Consider the following 26,685-nt stretch of genomic DNA (forward strand, 5'->3'; position numbering starts at 1 on the left):
TTAGAAACCTGGGGCGGTCGGGTAGCCTAGTGGTTAAAGCGTTCGCTCGTCACGCCGAAGACCCGGGTTCGATTCCCGACATCGAACAATGGGTGAAGCCCAATGTGTGAAGCCGTGATATTGCTGGAATATTGCTACAAGTGGCGTAAAACCATACTCACTCACTCAATCACTTTTAGAAACCTGGTTTCTCCAATCTTCCGTCAGAATCCACCCAGCATTATAATAATGCAGAAGTTTTATTATTTTACTGTCCCATGATTTATTTCTTGCAACTGACCAGTTATACACTTTACGAGGTAGTCTGTATTCCGCCAAGATGCGATTTTAAACGTTTAAACGCAAAATAACTGTTTTTTTTGTTGAACTGAACCAGATGTCCATCAGATATCTCCTCTTGTGGCAAGATTAGAAGAATGCTTACCAACACCAATGTAGTATCTACATGTTTTATTTTGGATGACCTAGATCTCCTTGTGCACATTTGCACCCCATATTCCTGCACCATAGAACAATATAATTGGGTCTGTCTTTTTCATATCTAAATGTTCATTAAGCCATATACCGAAATATCTATAGCTGTCAGTGTCATCGGAGCCACAGTGAAAATTAACATGTGTTGTTTTTATAGATCGATTCCTGAAGTGAATAACCTTAGTTTTGTCCTTGGTGATTACCAGTCTCCATTTTTGACACCATTTACTCCAGAACATCCAGCATTCTTTGTAGTGACACTTCGTCCGGTGCAATGAGGGCAATCTCATCTGTTTAAAGCAGTATTGATAGGGTAGCTTCGTCAAATTGCACACCACACTGTAACTTAATCATTTCATCAGCAAGATCGTTGATATAGATCGAAAAAGGGTTGGTGACATCTGACATCCCTGTTCTACTCAAAGAGATACTGGGAATACTTCTGTATAAAAGTTATTAATGATAACACGGCAGTGATAACCTGAGTATAGGCTCTGTTAGCCTTAAGAAGCTTACCATAAATTCCAATTTTCATTAATTTATACCACAAACAATGTCTATTCAGTGTCAAACGCCTTTTGCATGTCAACAAAGCATACAAAAGTTGATTAATTACACAATTTACTGTTCTGTATATTACACAACACATATAAGTGATCTATACAACTCCTTTAGGGTCTAAATCCATTTTGTTCTTCTGTCAAAAGTGTATCTGTTTTCGAAGATGGATATAGTGATGATGAGCGAATGCGACAGATTAGATCGGAATCCCTCCATGATGGCAGCGACGAGTGACAAAAGAGTCTCCTAAATGAGCTATGACAAGATGGTTATAGATGATGTGGTGTTTATATACGACCATGAAGTCTCTGATATTCGCCAGGTTGGAAGACCTTGCAACTCGGCCACTTCTAGCCCAGTCAGTCACTAGGATAGCGATAGGGCAATGGTTCCAGTGACACTTAGTCTAGCGCTGTTGATTGTCATAGACAATAATCCCGGATAAACTGTTAAGTATATGTACTAAAACCTGGATTCTAATACCAATTTCGCACATTGTGATAGATGTGACGACCAGACGTCTGCACAACAGATTGTGGAACCAGCAAATAAATGTAGTGGTGTCTAGATCCCAACTTGATACGACAGATTTGATTACAACAATATGCTCATGGAATATTAATGGCTAGATATAAAAGTATACTCGGATTTTTCTGTCCTTAGGAAAATAAATGTTTGCTTTGTTTTGTTTGTTTGATGTTTAACGCCTCACTCAGCAATACTCCGCTATATGACGGCGGTCTGTAAATAATCGAGTTTGGACCAGACAATCCAGTGATTGATAACATGAGCATCGACCCACGCAATTGGGAAACGATAACATGCATCAACCAAGTCAGCGAGCCTGACCACCCGTTCCCGTTGGTCACCTTTTACGACAAGCATAGTCTCCTTTTACGGCAAGCATGGGTTGCTGAATACCTAATTTACCCCGGATCTTCACGGGTCGAAAAATAAATGATATTTTCTGTGTAATAGAGACAATGTGAAATTTTGCAAAATCTATTTAACGACTATATCTTTGGTCCCTTGGAAGGATTTCTATATTATCAAAAACAGTATGTCACCAATTCTTTGGGGTGGCGGGGAGGTCTAGTGGTTTAAGCGATCACTCGTCACGCCAAAGACACAGGTTCGATTCCCCACATGGGTTCAACGCCTGGTATCCCCCGTCGTGATATTGCTTGAATATTGCTAAAGCTCGCATAAAACCATTCTCACTCACCCAATTCTTGGGAGAGTTTTCGGCCAGTCCGATAATGCTCTTTTATTCAGGGTGAAGCATGAGTAAACACAACGTAAACAAACGTTCACATCAACACTGAGGGTTTACCAGCATATGCAAACAGAGAAACGAGTGGAATTGATATGCTTGAACGACAAATTATTTACATTCTTTTTGTGTGGAGAGTTCAATGCAAGGACTGGAAATCAGGTAGATTATATAATAATTGATTATGATGATTATTTACCTATTGCCAAGGGCTAAAAAACCCGATAACTTCTTATGTCCTTGATAGTCTTCAGATAAAATCATAAACAACTATGGCTTACATTTATAAGATCTGTGTAAGATACAAAACGAACTGGGTTTCCAATGTCAGATATTTATTATTTTCATGTGATCATTCCTTTGTGTTGATTTCCTAAGTTCTTCTACTCTTTTAAACAACGGTTACAGGACATGTATAATTAATATTATAAAGTCAAAACTGGCATGAAGGTATATCTTCTTCACGATTCCTCGGCCATAACAAGATATCAAGTCTGCTATAGAACCAGAGAAGTATATAAGTATGTTAGATGATAATTCGCTTGACATTATGTAAATTACGAGTGTCATAAAACAATTTCAATGTAAATTTCAGACTTAAGAGAAGTTGAACTTGGTATCTCAAAAACTGCCAATTAAGAGATATTGAGGATGAATTCTGTATGTTATTAGTATGTGATAAATATGAACATCTTTGAGAAATGCATATTCCGAATTTTGACAATATGCTTAAAAACTAGATGTTAAATGTCAGTCTAATAACATCCATCAACTCTGCTGTTATACATTTATTACCCATATTCTGTAGGATAGATTTTGCATATCGTGTATATCATGTGACTGAACAAATGAAACTGAACATGTCAACTGTGGCCTTAAATACCAAATAAAATGAATATCTGTCTGTCTGTCTGTATTTCTGCTGCTCAGGTGTACATATTTCACGGTAATGCTTTTTCTCTCGTTTGCCCACCAAACAAATAATGATGAATTTGCATATATAAACATCATTTCACAAGCAGAAATAAATATTCAGTCAAACTAGGCGAAAAGATCGTCTGCTTTCCTAAAGATTCAGCAAGAAAGATATGGTTATGTAAATAGATCAAGCCACCGATCATGACTCCTTAACGGAGGATACACGAACATCAACACTGAACACCGAAGAAAAGCCTTCAGTCCATATAAACATAGCCACTTTGGGTAATTACTCAAATTGTCATGCTTGGACATTACTTGAACAATTCCAATATAATTTGAACTTTATCTGCCTCTCAAATTGCACATAGCTATGTTTATTTGCCTCTTAAGACATCCTAGGGACCTGTATTCTTGCCCGGAATCCCCACTGGTCACAGATGAAGGGTAGAAATATCATTGTTTTGAATGGTGAGGTGAAACGGGATTTAAAGTTGCGCTTAAGATTATTGTTCTCAGAATGAAGTACCTCATCTAAGCTACTGCTCTCTGACAATTTAGAGTTTTCGTGTCCTCTGACAACGATTTCATACACATCAGTGTCGCTTGTGTCATGACGAGAGTGTAGGGCAATAATGGCATTAATTCTTGCAGGTCTTTAATCGTGCTGCCGAAACTAACAGTGGAAACAGCTTACATAGTGCAGACCCAAAAGGGAGATTTTGTGTTCCTTCCATTGGTTTGTTTGATATACAGCACAAACCTAGCGTCTTTTGCTTTGTGCAATTTGAGAGGCAGAAAAAGTTCAAATTATATTGGAATTGTTCAAGTAATGTACAAGCATGACATTTTGAGTAATTACCCAAAGTGGCTATGTTTATATGGACTGAAGGCTTTTCTTCGGTGTTCAATGTCGATGTTTGTGTATCCTCCGTTAAGGAGTCATGATCGGTGGCATGTCCTCAAAGAAATCTGCCAATAAGTTCAATTAAATATGTAATTAATTTGACAGCCAATAGCTTGATATATTTATGAAACAATATATTTCTTGCTGAATCTTTAGGAAAGCAGACGATCTTTTAGCCTAGTTTGACTGAATATTTTTTTCTGCTTGTGAAGTGTTATATAATCATCTAATATTGCGCAAGTAATGAGTTGAGCCCATCATCAGTTAATCCATCTTCGAAAACAGATGTGTAATGTCGCCGTAATCCATCATTATTTGTTTGGTGGGCAAATGAGAAAGAGTGCATTACACCGAAATATGTATACCTGCGCAGCAGAAAATCAGACAGACAGAGAGACAGATATACATTATATTTGGTATTTAAGGCCACATGGCCTTTTGTACAGTTGACACATTCAGTTTATTTGTTCAGTCACGTGATGTACAAGATATACAAAATCTATCTGACAGAATATATATTTCAACAATATAGCTAATGAATGTATAACAGCAGAGTTGATGGATTTAATAAGACTGATGATAAACTTCTTGTTTTTATGCACATTGTCAAAATTCGGAATATGCATTTCTCTAAGATGTTCATATTTATCACATACTAATAACACATGAAATTCATCCTCAATCTCTCCTAATTGGCAGCTTTTACAGATACCCAGTTCAACTACTCTGAAGTCTGAAATTTACATCGAAATTGTTTAATGACACTCTGAATTTACATAATGTTAAGCGATTTATCATCTAACATACTTCTCTGGTTCTTTAGCAGGATTGATATTATTGTTATGGCTGAAGAATCGTGAAGAAGATATACTTTCATGCCAGTTTTGACTTTTTTGTACATGTCCTGAAACCTTTGATTAAAAGAGTATAAGAACTTGGGAAATCCACACAAAGGAATAACCACATGAAAATAATAAATATCTGACATTGGACACCCTGTTCGTTTTGCCATTGTCATCTAGAGCTTTCTGTAGTTCATAGCATTAGCCAGGATATCTTTGCGATCCCATCCTCAGTAATTGTAATCAATATGTAGGTCTAAGTTGACCTAATATATGAATGGGACAGCGTCCAGTTTCAGCTAAAATAGCTCCATTGGAAGCAAATATTCTAACCATTAAAATGCTTTAAAAGTATGAGGAATGTACTTTTTCAAAAGCCTTATTTAATTTGCTTCCCTTATTTCTTCTTCGTGTAACAAGATCGGCGAAATTTTACCGTCAAATAAAGCACAAGCTGTAGAAAATGATACATGTATCGTTTGCGTGACAAAATTACAGAGAGGCATAATTGCTTTGGATGCTTGCGATGCTAATTTTTGCATGCAACTGACCATAATAGTTTAGATGATAGCGTCAAGCCTAAATATTTATGAGAAATTTCAAATTTTAAGGCGCTATTACCATATGTCCAAGTTATCTCCATTTAATTTTTTTTGTTACATTTGTTTTTGATCAATTGATAAATACACTTCCAATTCCCATCTATTTAAAAAAGAATGTAATACATTCAATAGTTTCTGTAGATCATTAACAGAGTGTGAAAACATTATAATATCACCAGCAAATAGAAGTAACATTAAATCTATAATAACACAAAGGCATTCGTTATATATTTCCGTGATAGTTCATGAATGAAAAGTTTGAATTTTATTGTTACATGGTAGTTTTAAATCTACTTCTGTGATAATCTAGTTGTTTTCGTCGACAGGTTTTATAGTCTAATTTTGTGTATCATTAATACAAATTTGATTTCGTCATGATATGGCTGATATATATGTTTAAACATTAACACACTTACTCACTCTATAATGAAAAAAAACAAAAACAAAACTGGACTTAATATACACCCCTGGCGTACACCACGAAAGTTTAAGAAGCCTGTAACGATAAATTACTTCTTTTTTATGAATAGAAACAATTTTCCATTGCATCTTTTGGTAAGAAGTAAACCTTTTTTGCGTTTTTTACAAAATCGAAAGCTTTGCCAAGGCAGTGGACTGAGTGTATGTGTTGCTACATGCCCCAACCACAGGCAGCAGCTGTGTCTCCCGGTGTGCCATAATAACACTGTCCTCACTGACCTCCTACTCACTTAGAACAGAATTGGACAGTCTCATGGCCTACAACTGTGTTTCCTGCTGGAGCCACCAACAAACTGTTAGTTATTAAAGCTGCTGATAACACAGTATTTACCACTGTTACATATGTTGCTTTTGACAGACCCATGTGGGACATGATATATGTTGGCATTCCCTCCATGGCAATTCCTCATGGAGGAGAAATGATAGGTGTCAACTTTATCACAGGATCAACATTGAATACAGTCTGTCGAAAAAGCCACGTTGAAAATGTTGTGCAATCGTCTTGTATTGATTGTGCTACCGATCGTGCTTGTATAGTTACTTCTTTGGTTACTCTGTAGATGGATCGTCTATGCTCGATTAGTTGATATGAATATTTATGAAAGAAGATGTGTAAATTGACTATTTGTAGTGTAGGTTCTACTAAATATAATACAGCTGATATTGTGTCCATGTTGTGGTAACCCATGGTCTAGTCATTAAAGAGCACACTTTCATGATACCTAGTGACCTGTCGATCTGTTCTCACACCTGTAACAGGTGTGTTCTATACATGTGTGTAAGTCGTCTTCATGTATTGGCTGACCTTTTTCTGCGAATGCCGTTATTGCGAAGAACGTTCATCATCGTCTGAATGTGCACATAAGTGATTTGTATGTATGTTTTACTGGTCTTCTTTTTCTGGATTTTCATATGCCTTTCCTCAAAGACAAAATATGACACGTTGTACCTTGTGCACACCCAAATCAAATCAATTAAGGATTGAAGTATTTGTTGTCGTTCATCAGCTGATGAAGACAGTGCCTCATGTGACATCGTGATGTCATCCGTCCCAAACATTCCATTTGGAGTGACATCCCTTGATTTTACAAACTGCTGAAAATGGCGGCTACGGCAATGTTATCCGCTTGAAATAAAGGTTGCGCCCACTAAAGTTGGCATTGGAAAGAAATCCAGACCCGGCTGATGCTGAAAATGGATTGATGTTAACTTTCTGTGAACTTTGGGTGTGTTTTTGAGTCATACTACGGCTGCTGATGACGGGGACTACCGCTTAGAGCAGCGCGGTGGGATTTCCCGAAGCAATACACGACGGTGTGGAGCTCAGTGATTGCTTTTGGTAAGTCGGGCATTCTCTGTTTCAGCTTCGAATGGACGCCTCATTTCGGTGACCCGACATAAACATGATCTGTCCAGCTTCAAAGCCTGCATCATTCATAGTCTGAATCGTTGTCTCTCTCAGTTTTCCCTATTGATTTTTAATGTTATGTATTAGACATTGAGGAATTCCACTGAAGTAGTTCTGTATGTCTCCGCCCGATTGACAACGTAATCACATAACATACTTACGTTCATCGGGACAATTAATGACAGTCAGCTTGGCCACCCGCTACTGTCAATATTCACGATTGTCACCTGATATTAAGTTCAATGTTGTCTAGTTGTTGAATCGTTCGCTCGTCAAACCATAGACCCGGGGTTCGATTCCCCACATGGGTACAATGTGTGAAGCCTATTTCTGGTTTCCCCCGCCGTGATGGTGCTGGAATATTGCTAAAAGCCACGTGTAACCATACTCACTCACTCACTCAAGCTCAATGTTGTTATAATCTGCTGAGATAAATACTGCAAAAATACTTTCATCAAATTAATATGTACAAGGCACAAAGAAGCTGAGATATATTTTTTATTACTTCTTTGTGTCCTTATCTATCGCGCAGTTGTCCAATTTTCAATCACGAAAGTTGAAACTACTTAATTTCGTTTATCCGACATACTTGTAAATCCGCCATAATCATATGCAACCAGCCATGTCGGATTAACCGGACTTAACTGTGCATAGCGACGTGTGCCTGTGCGTGCGTGCGTGCGTGCGTGCGTACGTGCGTGCGTGTGTGTGTGGTTACCTGCACTTATGCCGCTTTTATAGTGTTAAATAAGTTATGTGTATACAACATTTTTCGCCCAATACGATATTTGTTTCATTCCGGCCTGCAGACAGTTCGTCTTTTCTCAACACTTAATAAAGTATCCTAACCCAGGCAAATATAACAATATGACCCAAAGTTGATTTACGGTCATTCGTGAGGTACAAGCTCACTCACTATTCCCATATACTTGGAAAAGTGAGAAATAACAGTAGGTTCAAATGTACTGATATATCATATAATATCGTAGAACTATCATCGATTTATTTTCGTTCTTTTCAAAATTGTACATGTGCAGGACTATCGTCAAGTGTAAGATAAATGGCATCAATTGTATCAGCTTGTCGACTGATAAACTTTTTTCAAACACTTTAGCAAGTGGTCGTTGTCGGTCTTCACTACATAAAATCCTCCGTCAAACACATATCGCATTCACTGGAAGGTGAACGAAAGTTATAGTCAATATGTTTGTTACTGTCCTGTGTACACTGTCGGGGTTTAGGGAATAATTTACCATTTATCTAGTACCTCATGTGAGCTACTGCTCTCGGAATAGCCACATAGCATGGTTCCTTATGTAGGCGCCGACACTAACGTGATTAATCACAATGGGACTACTTGGAACCCATTCAATAAACGTCTGGTGTCCAACAATTTGTCCCTTGCCTACAGAGATGACGTCTTTCTTCCAACTGAGCCAAAATGGTCTATACTCATGGCAGGATACTATAGACGATTCTTTGTAAAGACATTTGCATGTACAACACACGCAACGACGAAAACAGGATCTAGAGTTTGAGAATCCTCCGACAACGATCTCATAGGCATCAGTACTGGTAGTGTTGGGACGAGTGTGTAGGGCAATGTTGGCGTCGCGACAGGTCTTTACCAGAAACACAATGGAAGAAGTACCACCGGTTATCTTCCTTAACCTACTCGCTGGTATCTGTTGGAAGATGTAGGTGTTGAGAAATGGACTGTAGACTTTAACATAGGGTCCTGGAAAAGGAAGACAAAAACCATTAACAGCTGATTAAGTTTTCGTTGTTCAGATTGCTGCCCCAATGACTCGGGCGATATACAATGCAGTCGACAACCGTTTCTATTATTTTCATCAATGCGTTCATAAATCAAATACAACATACTACTGATTTAAGAGTTGGGCCTCATCTCCTGAACCGAAAAGCCACACAAAAGTCATATTGAAAGTGTGTAAACATCTGGTGTCATCCCTGGATTTCAGTGATCTATTCATATATATTACGCTGCTTTTTAAGAATTGACCTTCACTTTTGTGTTAGTTCATTGGAATATGAAGCTTCATTGAGTGAGGGCCAAATTGCATGAACGTCGGAGCTTGCGCGAAAATGCTATTAAATGTTGTTAACAGTGGCTGAAAAACTTGTGAAATGACACCTCTGTTATGGGAACTAGATCCGTGGTCTTGTCGACAGAGTGTGTGCCCTGTGCGATACCCTGGACGGGTCATACCAAAAAAGGTTTTCTTAGTACGCTGCCTTGCGCACGACATTAAGGGGATAAAACAAGGACGGATTGGCTTGGAGTCAGTGTGATCATCTGAATAGGGTATCCATGTTAAACATATGGTCACACATTTTGTATTATAACATTTGTAGCACAGGTCAGGGAGAAATGGAGTATACCACCTATAGTACGACACGTGTGTGTGTGTGTGTGTGTGTGTGTGTGTGTGTGTGTGTGTGTGTGTGTGTGTGTGTGTGTGTGTGTGTGTGTGTGTGCGAGCGCGCCATATGGAAGTGCTGGGTGTAATTTCTTCAATCAAATATATTATAGCTTCATGTTTGTTGCAATCATAAGGAATATCTGCTTAGCGTAGGGTCTGCTGTACGATACTGGTAAATAAGGCGCCACAACCCTTTCCAGATCCAACAGAAATCTCTGCATAAACATAATCCAGTGGCACCTGTCACAAACACATGCAGGGGCAAGTCTATTGTTCACCTAAACAAACACGGGAACATATGGTACAAATCAGCATGGGGAATTGGTTCGGACATCATTTTTGGCACTGATGCATCGAATTTGGAAATGTCCTCGACATGTCTAAAAATGTTTGTCAAGTAAAGGATTTACCAGAGCAGTTAACCGAAGGTGTCGACCAGCTGCCGTTCTTCATACAGGTGTTGTTAACACTGAGGACGTCTCGAGGCACATCCAGATAGTCGCTATGGCAGGTACAAGACCGAGTTCCTCCTATCAGTTTGGATCCGTAAGTGCAGGTTGCATTTGGAACATGTGCTTCAGAACATACATAGACACCAACTGTGGAGAACATCATAAATATACGTTATCACGCGAGCGTGTTTGGGATGGTAAATATCCTTTATAAGAAATAAACATTGTATTTTGCGAGTCTTTTAACCTCTCTATCATATATTGTCCTTCTTCAATTCTGTGCTCTAAAATCTCTTCCCATCTCTCAAACATTACCTTAACATTGCAATCGTTCCTGGAAAGTGCGCATTGATATATGCTACGTGGGTAGTGTGATGTGTCAGTCGGACAGAGACAGAAGCCAATATAGTTCTAACTGAAACCTGTTTCTTATACAGTCGTGTAACTACATTTATGCCAAACAACAATTGCCTACACAAATTGTTTTACTTGCCTTTCGCGGCAATCCATCAGTATGTCCGATAGGGTAATTGCCAATTAATAAAAGGAAGCTGCTCTTACCCTGGTCTATGAGACGTCACGGCCACCGTCAGACGTTGTTGACAGTCGGCCTGTCCTGTCATAGCGTTACGATGTGCAGTCAGATGGACACACAGCAACAAAACGAAACAAGGTAACAAGCCGAACATGTTTCGGCGGAATCCAACTGTTTTAATTTGTTGAAAAGGTTACAAGCACAGTTAGGGAAACTGATCTCACTTGGCTTGTGTCGTCGCAAAAAAAATTCAAAAATTTATATCTCCAAACTTGTAAAATACCTTTGCAACACGTCACATTTTTAATTCTGGAAACCCATTTGTCAAAGGTAAAGGTATTTACAAAATTGAATATGCTGTTCTCATGGGTACATAAAAAGGAAGAACAAATGTAAAATCATGGGCGAGAATATTTTCCTTTGCTCAAAACTCATGTTTTTCTTTAACAAAATACATAAAGGTTTGTCTACAAGCAACATGACACATGATCAAACTCATTTTAACCTAATTTTACTAATTTGTGGCGTTATTATAATATTTCGCCCATGTTTTGGTCAGTCCCTTTAAGCATTAACTAATTGTGTGCAAAGTATATTGTATCATGTAAAACATACTTAATATTATATCATTGCATTACTAATTAAAATGTACCTTTGGTTGAATGTTACCTTTATAGATGTTTTAAAAGTTTTACCTTTGTACATAATGTAACAATCTTTAATACACTCTTTAATGACCTCTTGTTCCAGAAGATTGGACAACCACAAGATGGCGAAAATGCTTGGAAAAAATTCATTTTAAATAAATCAGGTTTTTCTCACCCTGGTGCTGAAAGAATTAATGGACTCTCCTTGGAGCTTAAGTCACAAACACGATCAAACATCATTGGTGTGGGGACAGCTCTTGATGCACACAAGCTGTTTACTGCGAACGTGGTGGATGCTATTTCATCACCTGTTGACCTATCAGGCGATACCAAGCTGTACTACAGTATGCCGAGTCTAAAGTAGACTATGTAACATGCAACCAAGTGGTAGGTTATAAAAATATAATTGTGGTTGCTACCGATAGACAAACATTAGGTTTCAATTCAGTTCTTAACACTGTACTGATAACACAATCAAACACAGGCGAAATAGGAATAGTCAAGCCACAGTCATCTACTGTAATTAAGCCAAAAACAGAAGTGCTACAGTTCCAATTCATGGTGCATTGATGACATATTTACTGGCAAACTGTGAGGCTGGGAGGATGGAATTCTACACTGCGGATTGCTGTGCCTCAGACGACTGAGCTGTCCGTACCCTCAATTTGCCCGTTGAAGTTACAGGGTAGCCAGAGTCATGCCCCATTTTGTTGTGAGCCACCGGGGTGTCATGTGAACAAATACTAGAATATGAACAGAACTGAGTACATATCTGTTGTAATTGTAACTGTCATGTCATTCAGGGGTATGGGATGAGTTGGGTTTTCACCATTCTCTGTCAAACTTTACACATACAGGAAACATGGTCTAATATAGGAACGATATGTGAACGAATGAAAATAAGGCGCCACAACCCTTTCCAGATCCAACAGAAATCTCTGCATAAACATAATCCAGTGGCACCTGTCACAAACACATGCAGAGGCAAGTCAATTGTTCACCTAAACAAACATGGGTACAAATCAAAATAGGGAATTGCTTCGGACATCACTTTTGTCACTGATGCAATTTAATTTAGTCAAGTAAAGGATTTACCAGAGCAGTTAATCAAGGATGTCAACCAACTGCCGTTCTTCATACAGGTGTTGTTGGCACTGAGGACGTCTCGAGGCACATTTTAGATAGTTGCTTTGGCAAGTACAAGACCGAGTTCCTCCTATCAGTCCCTTTGAAGCATGAACTAATTGTGTGCAAAGTATAGTGTATCATGTGAAAAATACTTAATATTATATCATTGAATTACTATTTAAAATGTACCTTTGGCTGGATGTTACCTTTATAGAAGTTTTAAAAGTTTTACCTTTGTACATATTGTAACGATCTTAAATGAACTCTTTAATGACCTCTTGTTCCAAAAGGTTGGATAACCACATGATGCCGAAAATACTTGGAAAAAAATTCATTTCAAATAAATCAGGTTTTACTCATCCTGGCGTTGAAAGTATTAATGGACTCTCCTTGGAGCTCAGTCACAAACACCAGTCTAAAGTAGACGATATTTTTGGTATAGGCCTGTACATGTCACCGAGTAACATGCAACTTAAGCTTGGTCAAGTGGTAGGTTATAATAATATAATTGTGGTTGCTACCGATAAACAAACATTAGGTTTCAATTCAGATCTTAACACTGTATTTATAATGCAACCAAACACAGGCAAAACAGGAATAGTCAAGTCACAGTCATCTACTGTAATTAAGTCAAAAACAGAAGTACAACAGCCACATGTTGAGTTTATAGTAGGTGGAGTCACAGGATTTGGATAAATAGTCTTTAGCAGTTACACACAACAGTGACTGCCCACAAGTTTTGACTGACTAAGCCAAGTCGTGGTCATGGCTAATAAATTCAAGAGCCAGGATATAATACTCCCTATTACTCCCTGCAGACGCGGCTTTCCCTGCGATCTTCGCTAGTAATTCTCCTACTGCCTTTAAGTGCTAATTTATCCACTCTTTTACACCATCCTTATCACCAGGATGTGTGCCATCGCCTGTACCCCCAGTTAACGCGAGGATCAAAGTTGATATGATAAATCCCAATGCGGTTGAAATACTAAAATAAGCTATAGTATTGTCAAGTTCATCTAGCTTGGCTATATTATTGATGTGTGATCCCCACATTGTTTGCATTGCCTTGTGAAGACCTCGTAATTCTCTAATACAGTACTCCAAGGATAGTCCCTGTAATGTGGAAATATCATAGGTTGCCAAGATTTCTTCGAGACCATCAGTGGCATCCTTTGCGTGTTGTGGTATGTCTTCAAAATTGTCTTTATCTGTGGCAGCCGCTGTTGCACCAAGTTCAGTCCGTACAGTCTGAAGAACCTAAGTAGTCTTTGCAGAAAGTTTTGCTTGTGAGTCTACAAGGCCTAATTCATTACGAATTATGTTGATGCCGCCACAACACCCAGCTATTGTAGACAATGCTAGGGGTTTATGAGTAGGAGATTTCATAAGATCAGTATCTGGTGAGCCATGCAGTCACAATATTCCTTTACTATCTATTGTAAACTGGAATAGTCACGACCAACAGGAGTAACGTATTTTTGTCTTCGTGTAAGACATCGTAATAATCAATAATAATATAAATTCAATGAGACTGCGTGTGGGTGATGATAATGATGATAATACCATCCTAGAAGATAAGGCTGTTGCTGATGTATTAGGTAACCGGTTCTATATTCCGTTTGTCTTTGAATTACTAGATAATCACATGCCCTTCTATCAAGGTGATAGGTTAGAATATAAACTCACTTTTAATGACTACCACAGAGTAATCAAACCCACTGAAGGTGAGTGTCGCTATTCCATTGATAATATCTTACTGGAGTAACAGATATGATAACAGATCCTGAATTAGCCTGACAAATTCGTAACCAGTATAGTGGAAGTTTAGCCATTTTGTATGATCGCATGTTTTGGCACCAAAAGATTTCCAGAGACAAAAGTGATACAACGTGGAATATCAATCTAAACGCGCCTGCTATATCATTGAAGGGTATTTAAATGTTGTTCGAGGAAGCTTCTGAACCATTTTCAAGAGATGCCAAGGCATTCTACAACCCCAAGATTACAAAAGTAGAATTGACTATCGGGTGTGTGCCAAATAAACTATAAAGTCAAGGTATCAACAGTGGGATGAGATTATAAAACTCCCTTCTATAAGACGAAGCCCAGAAGTTAATGCGATTGCAAAAGAGCTGGCTCTTGGGGATGTATCACTGGGTGAATTCCTTACTTCGAAGTATGCGGTATGGCTCGACATGAGGACGGACCACAGATGATGGTTTGTTTTTGGTTTGTTGTTTAACGCCGCACTCAGCAATATTCCAGCTATATGACTGGACCAGACAACCCAGTGATTAATATCATGAGCATCAATCCACGCAATTGGGATCGACATGCATCAACCAAGTCAGCGAGCCTGACCACCCGATCCCATTAGTCGCCTTTTACGACAAGCATAGTCACCTTTAACGGGAAGCATGGGTTGCCTATTCTACCCCGGAATCTTCACGGGTCCCACAGATGATGACCAACTACACGGTAGTGGGAGGAGAAAAGAGAATGCTAGTGTTTTTTTTGTATGTTTAATGCCACACTCGGCAATATTCCAGCTATATGACGGCTGTCTGTTAATAATCGAGTCTGGACCAGACAAATGGGATCGAGGACATGCATCAACCAAGTCAGCGAGCCTGACCACTCGATCCCATTAGTTGCCTCTTACGACAAACATAGTTGCCTTTTATGGCAAGCATGGGTTGCAGAAGACCTGTTCTATCCCGGATCTTCAGAGTCAAGAATGCTACTGAGGATGTTACTCTATAGATAATGATGAAGGCAAAAAACGGCTGGTAAATTAAACATGTATTTGTACGTGATTATGGTTGCGCAACTTAATACACAAAATGAAAGATTATGCAAGTGATCTAGTAATAATCTTTTACCTTAAGAACAGCACTGCGCTATCATCTGCGGCAAAATGGGTATTTTCTTGATATTTTACAAAGTCAATATCACAATTTTTTCGCCAATATTATTATTCTGTACCCGACTATAAACGTTAATAAAACATACCTATCAAGAGATATGGTAATGAAATGTCCCAGGGTGCACAAAGTTGATCCGGGTGATCGTTTACAAGACTTTTTATGAGTATGTCACGAAAAATTCAAAGGAGAATCAACCCTTTTCAAAATAGACCACTGTAGTGCGAGTAAAGAACTTACCCAAAAGAAAGATATGCTTCCATATTTAGCATTCTCCGGATGACTTATGGATAATACCGTTTGGGTGCTTACTCAAAATACAACTCTGTCCTGAAAGATCTCAGAAACCAGACCAAATGGGTTGCCCTGTTTCATTGCAAAGACCGAAATTTGAGGAATGTCTACGCGAAAAGGATGTTATTACTACCAAGCTGGAGCAAGATAGTCAGAAAACTGTTAGCGGAAACGAAGCACTCTAAACTTGTATAAAAAACTGACCCATCAGCTGCTTAGGCAATTGCTTAGCAAGCTTTAGCAAATGCTCAGCAAATTTGAACAACTGTTTAGCAAACTTTAGCAACTGTTTAGCAAATTTTAGCAACTGCTGAGCAATTTCTTTTGCAACTGCTTAGCAATTCTTTTGGGATCCAGGCGACATACAATGTATTCTACCCCGACAAGCATGGGATACTGGGCACCTACAATGTATTCTCCCCCGACAAGCATGCGATCCTGGCGACCTACAATGTATACTACCCAGACAAGCATGGGATACTTGGGACCTACAATGTATTCTACCCCGACAAGCATGGTATCCTGGCGACCTACAATGTATTCTACCCCGACAAGCATGGGATACTGGGGACCTACGATGTATTCTACCCCGACAAGCATGGGATCCTGGCGACCTACAATGTATTCTACCCCGACAAGCATGGGATCCTGGCGACCTACAATGTATTCTACCCCGACAAGCATGGTATCCTGGCGACCTACAATGTATTCTACCCCGACAAGCATGGGATCTTGGCGACCTACAATGTATTCTACCCCGACAAGCTTGTCATAAGAGGAAACTAAATGTATCGGGAGGTCAGGCTCAGTGAAGTGGTTTATTGCATGTTATTGCATCTCAATTGGGTGGATCAATGCGAATCACCATATTTCCGTCACTTCAAAAAGTCCTAATTGTATATGGACTTCAACGCATACAGGCAGACTTTCTACGCGCATGTATGACTAACTCAATATACCTTTACCATTGAAACATGATCACATCTTGAACTGATACCATTGTAAATAAACGGTGGTGCTGAAACTTGGTTTAGGTTATTGAATAAGTGCTTACCCTCCGTACACATTGCCGCTTTTGTCACACGATGCACACTACATCGCCTTCCAGGGGGACAGGCGTGATCTGCACATGGGCCCATCAGTTCCTTTTGACAAGATATAGAAGTTGTTTTAGAAAAAAAATCTCTGGGATCGCATCGACAATATTCAGGATCAAACATTTCCTAAATGATTTAGCAATTATTTAATGTATTGGTTTGTGATAGGTACTAGTTGATAGGGATTCATAAACTCATACTCACGATATATTTGGAATCGTACAATGGACTGCTATCAGCAGAATTTTCTTATAAATATCAAAAGGTTTTCGCCACTTTTCGTACGTAAAAGCACGCAATGGGTTGAAAGTAACACGATTAAAAAGTCGTTGACCACTGGTTAGCATCAAGATGACTGATAATCACAGACGTTTCAGAATGGAGTGGATTCGGCGTTATTGCATCATTGGCACTAAAGAAGGCCGAAGTTGAGTTTGGAGCAAATGGAGTTTGGGTCAACCATACACCATATCAGTGCACGGCGGTGGCACAGTTCGGACCTGGCAGCAACTACAACAGATCGATCTCGCCTGTCAATCATGCTCATGCGTCATTTTAAGCCAATCAAAAGGCCGGGCCCCGTTTGTGGATTTGCCAGATTTTTTTCGGGGGTCAAACGATGCCTGTGCGCCTATGTGCCACCGGCTCGCGCAATTCCGACACCCTATATCCATTACGCATCGCTGGGATTAGATGCATAACTTTCCCCAAACCCAAGCTGTCGAGACCAATGTGTGCCTTAGGCATCACAACAAGGTAAATGAGTGAGTGAGTGAGTGAGTGAGTTAAAATTTAAAGTCGCATCTGCATTATTTCAGCCATATAGCGACGAGACCAAGTTAATATATTTACAATTTAGATATTTATGCAAAGTTTTATTTTAAAACAAGTTGTGAAACATATTTGAGCATACTATATTTAGAAACAATTTATGAAACATATTTTAGCAGAACAATATTATATATACAGTTTTAAAACACGGGCTATAGGCCACCAGTAACCAAAGCTAGGCGACCTCACTCGGGATCATGGGGACTTACAGTACCTCTGCTTCCTGCATGATAAGGTAAATGAGGTAAATCAAAGTCCTATTAATATGATTTAGCTGCAGGACCAGGCAAATCAACACTCAAATAAATGCAACATCCACTTGGTATAAAACTTAGCTTGTTCTTGGCTCTTGCTGTGTGACATATTTCTTTTTAAAATAATAAACATATACAACTTGTCTTCAACACTGCTTCTGTTTTCACACATTCATTCTTTGCCACGCTCTGGACAGAATTACTCTCGGTGCCTGCTCAAGTTAAATTCCTCATAGAAAATCATTGACGACTGATCTGGGTTTGTGTTTTTCAAGGATGTTGGTTATGTTCAAATTGTTCTAGATTTGGTAATGATTATGATGAAAATGAGTTTCACCGTACATTCACTTGTAGATTGGTTTTGCTGGAGACATAATGTCTTTTTGACTGTTTTTCAACTTTCGATGAGACATTACCAAACATTAAAACATATTTGGGATGATAATCAGTCAGAATGAACTGATCTGAATCTGTATTGATGTTTGTTAGTTGATTTAAGGAAAAGTTCATATCTAAAGAATAGCAGGTGTCAACCTTCCTAAGAAATCCATCTAAATATATTATGTTACATATGTATACGAAACACTTGTCATATGTATGTTTTTCTCTGATTCGGAAAATGAAACATATACTACTCGCACTAATGTCCTACAGGCACGCGGACGACCCATACGCAAAAAAACAATGATATCTTTTTAATCATTAACATTCATGATTTTAACGTGCAATTATATTGGAAATTTTTTTGAACTTTCGATATTTTATTTGTATCTAATTTACATTTGTTTTTACTGCAAACGCGCAAAGCTTGCTGCGCATACAATAAGTGGAACCGGTACCGACACACAACATGACCTCCCTCCATCGCACCTTGCACAGTTTTAAGAAAAGTCCAAATTATTTGAGGGAAACGATAACTAGAATGATAACATTTTTTTTTTCGGCATTGATACTGTCGTGATTTAGGAATTGTTTGATATTGCAACAAGAGAAATAACTACTCATGTTTTATTAAAGTGTGAAAATACGAATACATTCATTCAAAAATTGGCTCTAGATTTAGTGACATACGTCTTATGAAAATAAGAATAAAAAATAATGATATGTCGTAGTAACATAACACGTAAATGTATGATCGTCATCGATTTTCATTTCGTCGCTATAACAAAGGATGTTATGGATACCTTTCAAAACAGAAAGACGGGGGAATACATGGGCGGAAAATAAGAATAATAAATAATACTTTGAGAAAGCAGTTGTTTTATATATATTCTCTGGGTATTAATTATATTGAATTTTTTTTTTCACTTTTTCTAATGTCTCATCATGTGTATTTACTTGATTGATGAATACTTGTAATGTGTTCTTTTGTTATATTAAAACCCTCTCTTCTCCGCCCACTCAATTTCAGATTTAAACATGAATGATTTTGCACTTCAACTTGTGTTTTTTTATAAATAAATTTAGGTAAACTAAAGACAAAATAACTGAAACTAATGTGACCAATCCGGACCAATTGTAAGTTTCGATTGTAGCTCACGATGATCTTAGCCTACAATCGCTTTTTGCAAGTGGATGGAGATTGTAGCTGAAGGTTCGCGATCTTAAGGAATAACAATAGTTGCAGCGCTAAGATCGCTTTGTGCAAGTGGACCCAGGTCTCGACATATCCCTTGTGACATGGTGTGAGCAAGCCAAATCACATGTTCCAGATGTCCAAATAAAACATAATAGTTTATGTTATGATTCATTTATCAAACAAACTGTTAATGAGAGGGGAAATAATTACCGCTTTGTTTTATTAACAAATATATTCAATTAAAGTAAACTAACGATGTGTCTTTCAGATTATTGGTCCAAAGTACACCAGATATAAAACGTAGGCAATGTGGTAACTGTTGACAATGTGTTTATAGATATTCAAATGAATTCAAACTACCACGTCGTTCTATATTATGTATGGAAAAAACAATTACATGAATCAACTTGAAGTATATAAAGACATATATATCAAGTATCAAGTATAAACATTTACCTTTGGCCACTGAGAAATATCACTATGTTTCCACCCCGGCTTTTCCACAAGGTCCATTGGTGCTGTTTTACTGTCTTTCTCGTGCAGATGGCACAAATAAAGGGTAGGTTCGAATCCGAATGACAAACAATCGGAATGAGACAGACATTCCACTGCACAGTCACGTTCGACAAAAACCCTTTCTTCAATGACGCCATACGGGTTGTTTTCCAAGAAATGGTCATCGGTTGTGAGGCCTGCTTCGTTGATGCAAAGTAAACGAATTGCTGGGATAAACATTACTGTCACGAGTAGCATCATACGAGCCATATTCAACGAGCAAAGAAAATGAATGCAATAGATATATGTTACGAGGGCTGCTATAATTTTAATGCTGCCTTCTCAGAGTTTAGTTTGGTCCATATCGATTTTTCAGTGTCTGGCGCTGACTATTAACTATTTATTGCCTTGCCTTGACTTTTCTGTATGTCACGAGTGCCACGGGTGGGGCAGGATGCCTATTGTTTCCTGCAGCTTCCAAAAAGGGCAGGGTAACTACTTTACAAAAAGGGCACTTCAGCTTTGAAAAGGCAATCATGAAGAGCAACCTCCACTTTGTGAGTGCCAGGTGACGCTAGTTGCTCTTCCCACGTACTAGGTAAACACAAGCAATCAAAATTTGATGACGTCAACTAAGTTGGCTGACATACCTGGTGGCTGTTCTGCTCACATGACACTCAATTTCTGTAAATGCATAATCCGAGACCATCGACGAAATTGAATCGAAACTTCGCAGTCAAGGTGTCATTGAAGTCAAACGATTCACTTATCGTAGCGAGGACGTTTTCTTCAATCACTTAATTATCTTTTGACTTTCGACACAACAGTTCTACCAAGTCTCAATAAGTTTGTAGTTTCTCCATGCCTGTGGACCTCCTATCTACCTACTTGCTGTTTTAAATGTCAGAAATTTGGACATGTGCAGAATTCATGTGCACGTAAAGCTACTTGCTTCAGATGTGGTCAAATTGATCATGATGGTAACACATGTAAACTCACGGGCAAAAGAAACGCTGGTTTTATAAACATTGATACAGTTTTGATCAAAACCTAAAACCATGATTCGATACCATATAAAAACATTCTCCCAAACGCACCAATTATTTCCTAGGGGTCGTGGCGTATATGCAGCACATGATTTTCGGAGAAATACGTTTTTTCCCTTTTTTTGTCAAAAATGCATAAGGAAAATTTCGTGCTAGATTTAGGTATAAATTGTGCACAGAAACCTTCTGTAGCATTGAATCGTTTAGATTTCACCTACAAGAATGCCACGTTTGACTTCTGAGCAGCGAGAGAGAGCAATAGGAATGTTGCAGATGGGTGAAACTCAGACCAGAGTTCCAGAAATCATGAACTGTCACAAAACCACCACCGAGAGACTGGTGAAACGTTTTAGAGATACTGGCCGGACATCAGACACCACGAAGTGAAAGACCACGAGTAACCACGCCCAACGAAGACCGCTATTTGAGTATGTTGCACCTACGTAACAGATTCCTCACTGTGACGTCATCAGCACAAAATGCTTTCCAAGACACCGTCAGCCGAAGGACTGTAGCCCGACGTCTCCGCCATTTTGGTTTGAGAGCTTAACGACCTTTGAAGGGAATGACCTTGACCCGACAACATAGACTGAACAGATTGAGGTGGGCTCGTACAGTGCAACGCTGGCAAAGACGACATTGTGACAGAGTGCTGTTTACCGATGAGAGTAGGTTCCAGGTTTTCAGTGCTGTCGACCGATTGCGAGTTTACCGGCGTAGAGGCGAACGTACGTCACGTTGCTGCGTTCAGGAAGTGCACCCCCATGGCGTTGGCAGTGTGATGATCTGGGGAGGTATTTGCGGTGACACCAAGACCGACCTGGTGGTTATAAACGGTAACCTCAACGCTAACGGCTATATCAAACAGGTCCTTACACCAGCCGTACTTCCATTCCTGCAGAATTTACTCAGTCTCTGAAATGCTTTAACTGTGACGGTGATCATATGTCATTTTCAACTGATTGCAGTGAATACACGTTTCAATCCACTGAACAGAAAATTAAATATTATTTATTAGATAAAAACATCAGCTACCCTGAAGCCAGGAAACAAGAAAAAGTGGTCGCATCTGCCAACACAACAGGACAGTCTCATGCTTCTGCAATTTAAACAGTTCACACGGTTAAAACAGCATCAGTTCATTGTTAGTTGTCAGTTGATCTGACAATGTTACAGGTCTAATATCAACGCAAGAAGCATCCCTATCAACATCACCAGAATCAACTTCAAAAGCTTTAGCAATAGAAACTTTCGAAACTGCAAAAAAGAAAAGTTAAACTGAACGAATGTCTCAAAGATCCTGTGCAATTTGACAGTAGGTATAGGTTGCTGGAAAGGATGGATACAGAAATATCCCTCAAATGAGCGCTAGTGGTCGTACAAGAGGCCACTCACACAAAAATATAGTCAGGAGTTGATCCCCTGTTACTCCACCTGACGAAACGTTGATTTGCGTGAGCAAGATATGGGGTTTGAGATATTTAAGACATAGTCATATTTCAAAAAATCTAAAGAGAGAGGGGCGTTTGTTTGGGTGTTATTTAATTAATTAGCTTTTACATGGTTTGTGAAAATGTGGTTTAAGTGAGATGTAATGGTATCAGTATGTGACGAAGTCATGATTGCTGAAATTGAGAAGTGCATTAATTCGAGCCACTCGTGTCAGGCAGGAGGAGGATCAGTCAATAATTTATTATAAATCCGTTGACAGGGTAATTTCATCTTGCATTTTACTTTCCATTGTAATGTTATGGAAATACACACAAACCCATGTGCAAGTTAGAATTCATTAAACAGATTGTCAACAGTTACCACATTGCCTACGTTTTATATCTGGTGCACTTTAAACCAATACTCTGAAAGACACATCGTTAGTTTATTGTAATTTATTGTAATTTGAAGAATTCTTAATAAAACAAAGCAGTAAATTATTTCCCCTCTCTGCTACATTGGTCATTATCTTTTGTTTTAATGACAAATGAATCAAAACAAAAACTGTTATATCTGGGCATCTGAAACATGTGATTGGGCTTGTTCACACCATGTCACGATCCGGGGTAGAATAGGTCTTCAGCAACCCATACTTACCATTAAAGACGACTATGCTTGTCGTAAGAGGCGACTAACGGGATCGGGTGGTCAAGGCTCGCTGACTTAGTTGAAACATGTCATCGATCCCAATTGCGTGGATCGATGCTCATGATGTCAATCACTGGATTGTCTGGTCCAGACTTGATTATTTACAGACGCCGTCATAAAGCTGGAATAGTTTTGAGTGTGGCGTTAAACAACAATCAAACAAACTCTCCATGTCACAAGGGATGTATCTAGACCTGCTCAGAGGCCCATATTCACCACCAAGTCTTAAGCAACTGTCAGTTCACAATCCCACTGCGTGTTACAAATGTTTTAACATATGTTTGCAAGGCTATGAGACCTCTGACTTAACGAAATTCCAGTTATATCACGGCGTGTCAGCTTAATGTGGGAGGAAAGCCCGAAGTGATGCAGGTCTCAGACTTTACCACTTCGGTGAAACCCACGAACACGGGTATGGTGCTGACAAACCTAGAAACATAATCGGGGTGAACCGGGATTCGAACCCACAATCATAGGTTTCTGGCGTGCCCAACTGACGCAACTCTGCACAGCGAATCGCGGCGCCTTAGACGACTGGGCCACCCGTGCCCCCGAAAATTATAAGTCCATAGCACTTAACGAACCGCCAGTAATTAGGTCTGAAAGTCCAGCACAACGTTGGCGACAATTGATAGGATCGAAGATAATGTTCGCCCCTGTTGTTGCCATGGCTACCAATGATCCATCGTCCAGAAAAAATGAAACTTGTGATGACTGCGATGAAACTGAACACCAACTAAAATTAGAATGTTCATGAATAGTCCAAGATGATTTGTTTTTACTGTTAACTGCTCAACAAGTAAATTAGATACATATAAAATTTCGAAAGTTCAAGCATTTTTTAAATATAATTGCACGTTAAAATGATGAATGTTAATGAATGTTAATGTTAATTCTGAATTTGTAAAGTGTAAAATGTTCAGTAATGAATCAATATATACACAAAGAAAAAAGTTAAGCACACCCTAATATATTTCATTATTGTTTGGTCCCAATATTTGTAACAGTCATGAAAGATATAATTACGGGAAGAATTATGTTTTCTCGAGATGATATAATCAGTCATGCGTGACAAAAGCTCACGTGCCATGCATGGTATGCCCGTGCAGCATGCTACCCTCGAGTATCTCTAAAAGCAGTATATCCAAACGTTAAAATTGCTTTCTTAAGCTCGGTTTTAAAGTTATTCCATGGCCAAGGCACGAAGGCGATTATCAAACGCCACAAGATGGCAAATCGGCATGCATAACGCAGGAATGTCTTGTAATGCCATTGGCCGGAATTTGGGGTATCATCACACTGTCGTAAGCCGTTTTGTCGAGAAACATGTTCAGACCGGTGATGTACAGGGCCGTCTCAGATCCGGAAGACCACCTGTGACGACACATCGCGAAGACAGGGATATTCATCTCATACGCCGAGAACCCTTTTTAACAAGTACTCGTCTGAAATAGCTGTGGTTGCCCAATCGTCCTTTCAGCACCAGAACGATCAGGAACCGACTGAAAGCAGAACTGAGGGCTAGACGAGTCATAAAGCGTCCATTGTTGAGAGATCACCGCCAAGCTGTTCGTTTAGCATGGTGTACTGCGCGACAGAACTGGAATCTGAGAACTTGGAGACGGATCCATTGGTCAGACGAAAGTTGCTTTCTGCTCCACGTCACTGATGGAAGATCAAGAGTTTGGAAGCACCAAAAGACAGCCTACACCCCCAGGAAGATTCAACCGACTGTTGCATACGGCGGGGGCTCGGTAATGATTTGGGGGTGTATCTCGCATGATACAGGGGCAACGTAATAGGGGCTCGGTGTATCCGGACGTTTTGAGGCCAGTCGTCGTTCCCCATTTTGACAACCACCCTCTTGCTACTCGACCTCAGTACATGGACGACAATGCCAGGCCTCATCGTTCTCATGCAGTCGTGGAGTACATGAGGGCCAATGCAATGAGCCCAGATTTGAACCCCAATCGAACATGTTTGGGATATTCTGGGGCGGCGCATACAGGCACGAGATCCTCCTGTACAAGATTGACGCCAACTGGAAGCAGCATTGCACCAGGAGTGGTTTATGACAACCCGTTTTGTAATAAAGTTGGAAAGTGTAATAATTATTACAAAACGGATCGAGAGTCTTTTTACAAAGTGAAATGCACATAGCAACCCGTTTTGTAATAAATTTGCAAAGTGTAATAAACTGATGCTGAAAGTGGTCAATTGGCACCCATATCTTTCTTATAAGTTCATATATATATATATATATATATATATATATATATATATATATATATATATATATATATATTATCTTATGTGTTATAGTTAACATATACACAGTAAAAAAAGTTAAGCACCCCTCGTTTTGTTACATGGGAATGAATTACAAAGAGTTTCCATGGAAAGATCAATCAATAATGTATTTGGTATATAAGTGATGTGAAGTGACAATAATAATATATGACAATTTCTTTTGTAAAACTGTAACATGTACTAGTATTGTATTAAAAACACAATAACTTTTTGTGATAAAGGTAGTTATTTTGAATTTCACATTACTTACTACGGAGTATTGAGTGTCTCTATTGTTTCTAAATGGTTTTCTGTTAGATTAAAGCCTGCCAACCACGTCAAGGTCGAAAACCATCTGGCAAGTTTTTTGTTTTTTTGTTGTTGTTGTTTTGTTTTTTATCATTATCTTTAAACATTTTACTTTGTTGTTTTTTTAATTATCATCTTTTGGTTTCAAACACGAGGATGCTGTTTCAGGACTTATCTACCTCCACGCCACGTTAACAACGTCGTACCATCCATACCCAACTTCCCTTAGAGATAACCATGCCCTGTACCATCTGCCTCCTGCATCCAATAACAGCTGTCTAACATTCAACAGAAGGCCACTCTAGATCTGGCGTCCATAAATACGGGCTAGTCTCGCCACGCTGACTGGATTTGGTATGCTAATAGCTTGGCATGGTTGGAGGTAAATTTGAGGATATCCAACGCTCCTCACAATTTCAGCAAAGGCCGGACTCACCATTTGTAAAGTATAGCGCATTAAAGGCGATAACCTGACAGCATGGATTACTCTTCTTTCGAGAGCTAGGTAGGGTAAAGCCGGAACTTGAACTCTATCCTCCTCCCTGTAGACCTCACAATTTCTGCTACTTCCCCCATCATTATCCTCGTCTTTGCTTTCTACAACATCCACAATATTGATGCCATTATCTCTATCTCGGACCTCAACTTGCCCCAACAACTTTTCTTCAGGATCATCACAACTTTTTTCACATTTGCAAGTCTCGTCTACATCTTCTTTGTCATTCAATGCATCATCGTCTCCATCATCTGTATCAAA

The 26,685-nt window shown here is 39.1% G+C and overlaps 1 protein-coding gene across 1 annotated transcript; it reads right to left on the reverse strand.

The window, feature by feature from the left end:
• Window positions 1–8,742: 8,742 nt before the first annotated feature.
• LOC139455848 (uncharacterized protein 5-like) lies at window positions 8,743–20,163 on the reverse strand. The gene is made up of 4 exons (XM_071237394.1): window positions 20,107–20,163; window positions 16,944–17,034; window positions 10,320–10,508; window positions 8,743–9,203 (listed from the first exon to the last, which is right to left on the reverse strand). The coding sequence occupies exons 1-4, from the start codon at window positions 20,161–20,163 to the stop codon at window positions 8,743–8,745; spliced, it is 798 nt and encodes a 265-aa protein (XP_071093495.1).
• Window positions 20,164–26,685: the final 6,522 nt, after the last annotated feature.

This window comes from Haliotis cracherodii, unplaced genomic scaffold, assembly GCF_022045235.1.
Source record: "Haliotis cracherodii isolate W230 unplaced genomic scaffold, xgHalCrac1.p SCAF_11, whole genome shotgun sequence".
Lineage (NCBI taxonomy): Eukaryota > Metazoa > Mollusca > Gastropoda > Lepetellida > Haliotidae > Haliotis > Haliotis cracherodii.